The sequence below is a fragment of the Raphanus sativus genome, chromosome 3, assembly GCF_000801105.2.
Source record: "Raphanus sativus cultivar WK10039 chromosome 3, ASM80110v3, whole genome shotgun sequence".
In the NCBI taxonomy this organism is placed as follows: domain Eukaryota; kingdom Viridiplantae; phylum Streptophyta; class Magnoliopsida; order Brassicales; family Brassicaceae; genus Raphanus; species Raphanus sativus.
In genome coordinates, this window is record NC_079513.1 from 7,228,659 (window position 1) to 7,234,616 (window position 5,958).

The 5,958-nt window shown below is 44.3% G+C and overlaps 1 protein-coding gene across 1 annotated transcript; it reads right to left on the reverse strand.

Moving 5' to 3' along the window:
* Nucleotides 1–2,325: 2,325 nt before the first annotated feature.
* On the reverse strand, nucleotides 2,326–5,310 carry LOC108845079 (uncharacterized). Its single transcript, XM_057006255.1, has 5 exons — nucleotides 3,773–5,310; nucleotides 3,520–3,685; nucleotides 3,251–3,478; nucleotides 2,409–3,049; nucleotides 2,326–2,350 (listed from the first exon to the last, which is right to left on the reverse strand). The coding sequence occupies exons 1-5, from the start codon at nucleotides 5,308–5,310 to the stop codon at nucleotides 2,326–2,328; spliced, it is 2,598 nt and encodes an 865-aa protein (XP_056862235.1).
* Between the last annotated feature and the right edge of the window lie 648 nt (nucleotides 5,311–5,958).

Here is a 5,958-nt window from a genome sequence, read left to right on the forward strand (position 1 = left end):
AGCAACTTCACAATCAACTTCACATTACCATCCCGGGCTGGGTTTTTTAGCCATCGCAGACCATCCTCAAAAAGTAAAGGGGGGGAAATATTGAGTTTTGAAGTGAAAAAGACCATACTTGATGACTAAATGGGCAGTCAAAAAATAGATGCTGTCTTGTTTCAATATCACTCACGCATAGCACACAGTCCGGAGAGACCTGCAGCCCCCATCTAATCAGTCTATCCCTCGTAACCATTCTATCCCTTGCTGCTATCCAAGTCAAAAAAGCATGCTTGGGGACCCGACCAGAGAACCAAACCTCCTGATGCCAAAAAACCACCTCCGAAGAGGGGAATAGAGCTCTCCAAGTCTCACTGGTAGAGAAAATACCTGCACCATTACCTGCACCATTTTGACCATTCGCATACCAAACATAAGTGTCATCAGCTTCTGAGCTTATAATAGGGCGCGAATCAGGCATACAATTCTTGAGAACCTGAATGGTCGGGCTTCTACTTCTACTACGATCAAACACCCATCCATCTTCAGTCAAAGCATCTGCCACTACAGCATTAATGTCTATTCCGGTTGTCATTGGGCCACTAGGGCCTACCTGATCGATAAGAGGACCTGCCGATGTCCAACTATCAAACCAAAAGCTTGCAGAAATGCCGGATCCAACCTGACAATGAAGAAAAGATCTCGCGAGATCCCTTAGCTTGCATAATGCCTTCCAAATCCAGCTTCCTCCAGGGTTCGGTTGAAGGACCCAGAAGTTCTCATTACCTATCAAATTTCTCCTCACCCAAGAGACCCAAAGAGAACCTCCAGCAGTGAAAATCAGCCATATCAATTTCAAGCCCAGAACTGTGTTCCAGTCTGCTAACCGCTTCAGGCCTAGACCTCCAGCCTCCCTCGGAGTGCATACTGATTCCCAAGAGATCTTAGCTCCCCTTGCTGAGTTCGGTGCACCATTCCACAAAAACGCTGAACACATTCTCTCTAGAATCCGCACACACTCATTTGGAATCACAAACATGGATGCCCAAAATGAGATTGTCGAGTATATTACCGCTTGAATCAGTTGGAAACGACCGGCAAAGGACAGGTGTTTGACAGTCCAAGAGTTGAACCTCGCTTGAATCTTATCGAGAAGAGGTTGGAAATCCGATTTCTTCATCTTTTTTGGAGACAGCGGGACTCCCAAATATCTTACTGGTAGTGAGCCTTGAGCAATACCCATCTCGGTAGCCATAGCTCGACATCTACCAGCACTTCCCCCATCCAATAAGAGCTCAGTCTTCTCTCTATTTATTCTCAGACCTGAGACCTCTTTAAACTCATTCAGAATTTCCAAAATCCCTCTCAGAGAATCTGCTGACCCATCAAAGAAGATCAATACATCATCGGCAAAACTAAGATGAGTAATTAAGGGGGCCTCACACTCAGGATGAATCCGAAATCTCCCATTTACTGCACCCTTATCTAGCATCTTAGACAAAACATCCATGGCAATTACAAACAGGAGTGATGAGATAGGATCCCCTTGCCTCAGCCCTTTTTTCCCTTGAAAGTAACCATATAGCTCCCCATTCACTGCTACACTGTAGGAAGCTGTAGTTATGCACTCTTTAATCCACCCAATAAATCTCTTTGGAAGGTCAATGGCTTGCAGAATCTTTAGCGTGAAGTCCCAACTCAGATTATCATAAGCTTTGGAGAGATCAATCTTTAGACAACCCCTCGTCGTAGGCCCCTGAGCATTGAAATCCCTTACCAATTCTGAAGCCAAAAGGACATTCTCACACAGCAGGCGATCCTGAATAAAACCCACTTGGTTCCTCTGAACCACTTCAGAGACAATTAGCTTCAATTTCTTCTTTAAAAGCCTCGCGATGACCTTGTAGACTATGGAACATAGGGAGATTGGTCTGAAAAGAGATAACTGATCTGCGCCCACCACCTTAGGAATTAGAGAAATAGCCGTTGCATTAAATTGCTTCAGCATTCTCCCTGATTCAAAGAATTCTTTAACAGCTTTCAAGGTATCACTGCCAACCACCTCCCACGCTTCCCAAAAAAATTCAGCAGCAAAACCGTCTGGCCCAGGCGCTTTATTCTTTGGCATGCCAAATAGAACCCCTTTTATTTCCTCTTCAGTAGGCAGCTTACTAATCTGACCTCCTATTGCTGTAGGACACCGATAAGCCAGCATAGCTCTCAACTCCTCCACTGACCTGAGAATGTTGAAACTGTCTTCAGTGCCGAGGATACTTCTGAAATAAGTGACCGCCATTTCCTTGATCTGCAATTGATTGAACACCAAGTTACCATCTGCATCCTTCAGGAATCTGATGGAATTGCGCAACTGATGAGCCAAAACCGCCTTATAAAAGAATTTGGTGTTAGCATCTCCACAAGACAACCATCGAATCCTTGCTTTCCTATTGAAGAAAATTGCCAACGCTGCTTCGAAAAACTGCCAGTTCTTCCTTGCAACAAACTCTTGTCTGAATACAGCATCAGTCGGGCTTACAAGCATCTGCTCTTGAATATCCTTTAAAGCTTGCAAGGAATCCCGGGCTTTTTGCTGAATGTTACCAAAGCCTTCTCTGTTTAATCTCCTGCAAGTTGCTTTTGCTTTCTTGAGTCGCTGTCCCAAGGAGAATAAACTGGATCCTACAGGGATCTCTTCCTCCCACGCCTTCAACAATTCCTCAGTGAATTTAGGATGCGACGCAAGGAAAGAAAAATACTTAAAGCTCACTTTGCGCTGCTCAGGGAGAGCTGTAAAAGTGATCACTGCTGGAGAATGATCAGAATCCCCAGGAGGTTCAAATACAGAAACCGCCTCCGGAAACACTTCCCTCCACTTATCGTTGCAAATCACTCGATCCAACTTTCGAAGGATGGGGTCTTCTGGACGACCGTTTGTCCAAGAGAAAAAAGTACCACGAAACTCCATATCTGATAGGCCACTAGACGTCAAACACTCCTGAAATTCAGCCATGCCTCTGACTGGTAGCTCATAGGGAATAATGGAGAAATGCTCGGCTGCTGTCAGTATCTAATTAAAGTCACCAAGAACAACTAGCGGGGTAGTAGACACCAGATTATTTGTGGCTATAGTGACCAAATCTGCCCACAAACTTCACCTTTCCACTTCGGTATTTCGAGCATAAATGAAAGCCACCGTGCAACGAGTATCAGTCGCCGGATCCAAGACTCCACAAAGAATTAACTGCTCCGTCTTCAAGTAAACAATTACCGAGACTTCAGGCTTCCAAAGTAACCAAACTCTACCCCCTGCCGCATGAGAGTAGTTATTATCATACCCCCACCCTGGTGCTACTGCTGCTACCACTCTAAGGAAATTATCCTCCTGTACGTGAGTTTCCAGCAGAGCCCCCACCGATGTACCAATACTATTTAACCAATTTCTGACTACTGTGATACGACCCGCACCATTAAGACCTCTGATATTCCAACTAAAGAGCTTCATATATACAAAGATGGAAAAAAGGATCAGAGATCAACCCGCTTATCCGAGGAGCTACCTCGAATAAGAAATTTATATCTGTCTGGAGCTAAGTAATCCGGCGCAGAAGCCTTTCTCAGTGCCTCTTGGCGCATGGCTCTTCTAGCCGCCTTCGAATGCTTTGTGAACCAAACAGAACCGTCTTCATCAATTTCACCTTCTTCTCTGATGGAATCTCACCCCACTGCACAACCTGACGCTTCTACACCTGAATCCCTGCCAACCAGAAGCGGGCCCTTTTGTTTGACGAACCTCTGTGCAAACTCTGAAACCTCAAAGGATGAAACTCTTCCTTCTAGAGGGGAGGTCAAGGCTCTTGCCCTAGCTCTTGACCGAGACCTTCGTACAGACCTAGACCTCGAGTTGCTTCTCTTATCCACACCCACTTCTTCCTGATTGCTACTTGATAATTCCAGAGGGATGTTAGCAAGAGACGTGCTCTGACTTGATTCTGTTTCTTTTTTATCCTCCTTAGTGCATAACTCCTCCAGCGGGTTGGAGGTATTATCCTCCAAAGATCCACCGGTCCTGGATTTCGATCTTCGGCGAGACTGTCTCTTCCTTGTTTTCACAGGTAAACTCCGCTCTTGCTCTTCCATATGGGGAACCATTCGACACTTCTCAGCATTATGACCATATTTCCCACAAGATGCGCACTTCACCGGCAACCAAGGATAAGCAACAGCTATTTCCATTTCCCGTCCATTCGAGAATCCGGAGATGATCTTATCAGGCAGCTTCTTTGTGAGATCAACCTGTACCATCAACTTAGCCACCTGGAAGTTTTCTTTCCGCATTGTCTCTGGAGCCAAAGACACTGGTTTACCGACTGCAGTGGCCAAGCGACTCAAGCTTTCTCTGTTAAACATGAGGTAAGGCACCCCGCGCATCTCTACTTGGACTACTACAGAAGTGATAGGCGTCTCTTGAGGCGTGAAGTCCGGAGACCATAGAGACACGAACATTGGGTAACCAGCTATGTTCCAGCAACTCTTAGACAAAATCGCCTCTCTCGCTTTAGTATTGGAGACCTTTAACAAGAAAGCTCCATTGTTAAGCTTATGAACATAGATCCTTGGACCAGTCCGCGCCCAAAACGCGTTTACAATACCAATGATTCTTCCCATCTGAGGAGAATCACCCTGAAACTGCGCGAAAATAAAATCCTTGAATTCCTCTTTAGCAGCAGCTATATCTTCATCTGGTATCATCACAAAGGGGGCACCGGAGACATGCTCAGAGGGCGTGCCCACTTCCTTCAGTTGTGAAGATGTTTTTAACAGGGAGGCGTAGCTCCTCGGCTGCTCGGGTACTCTCTGTACAGCCTCCTTGTCGACGGGAGCAGGAAGAGTATCATTCCGAACAGGAACTAGACCAATAACCAAGCTGCCACTGTTATCCTCTGCAGGGACCACTGTAGACAGAGAAACCGACTCCTTCGTCGCTGTTGCAACGGGAAATGGAGAACTTTGGGATCCAGCAGACGCATCGCCTGAGTCCCTTCGAAAGCCGTCACCTTTAACCTCTTTTGAAGCTACTTCAACATCAGCAATGGAGTCACCGACGAGAGGAGGGGAGACTTGAGACTGAGGCGGAGAACCGCTTAACGAATCCTCAACACCTGAAACAACCAACTCCACATCTGCCACTACTTCGTCGGCAACGAGGTCGCCGGAGAGACGGGGAAGGTTTCTCGAAGCATTCTGAAACGAGATCTGAGCCTTTCCAAACTTTCTGGATTTGGACGAGGCAGCAAGAGCTTTGAGACGTTTCTTCTTACGGGATGACATTTCGAAGACCTGAGAGAGAGAAGACACGGGAAGGGGGGGAGAAATTCTCGTCGGAGAGGCGTGAGGCCCCCGACGGCGGCGAACGGAGGAGGAGAATCCCTAGACTCCTAAAATCGCCTCAGGAGAGAGAGAGCTTTTAATAGTTACAACTATCGAAATCCGTTATAAATAACTAAAACATACATAAAATATATTACAACAATATTAATTAATGAAATCTTACACTACAATATAGAATTATAAATAGAAATATTTAAAATTAAATATTAAAATCCAGGAAAATACCACATTATTTCTTAAAAATTATTTTCGTAATGCTCTATATTTGGTTACATAAAATTTGTTTGGACAATATTTCAGAGATTTTAGAGGATTCGGAGAAAATTTATCAGACCATTATTATTGTACTAATATTTGAAATGTGTATAATAATTTTTGTATTCATGTACCTTTTAAAAAAGTTCTTATTATTTCTTTTGTAATATATAATTAGCACATATATAAAAAGACTACATCAATATTAATTAATAAAAAGTTACACGAAATATAAAATTTTACATAGAATACATAGCTAAATACTTAATTATGAGTAAAATATATGATTAATTAGTGCGTTGGTTAAGTTTCATGCAGAACAATCAGATGATT

Coding starts and splice junctions, on each gene's coding strand:
- LOC108845079 (XM_057006255.1), bottom strand. CDS start 5,310: ATGTCATCCCGTAAGAAGAAACGTCTCAAAGCTCTTGCTGCCTCGTCC. Junction 3,686..3,772: donor GTTTCAGAGTTTGCACAGAG/GTTCGTCAAACA, acceptor AGATTCCATCAG/AGAAGAAGGTGAAATTGATG. Junction 3,479..3,519: donor GTAGCTCCTCGGATAAGCGG/GTTGATCTCTGA, acceptor GTATATATGAAG/CTCTTTAGTTGGAATATCAG.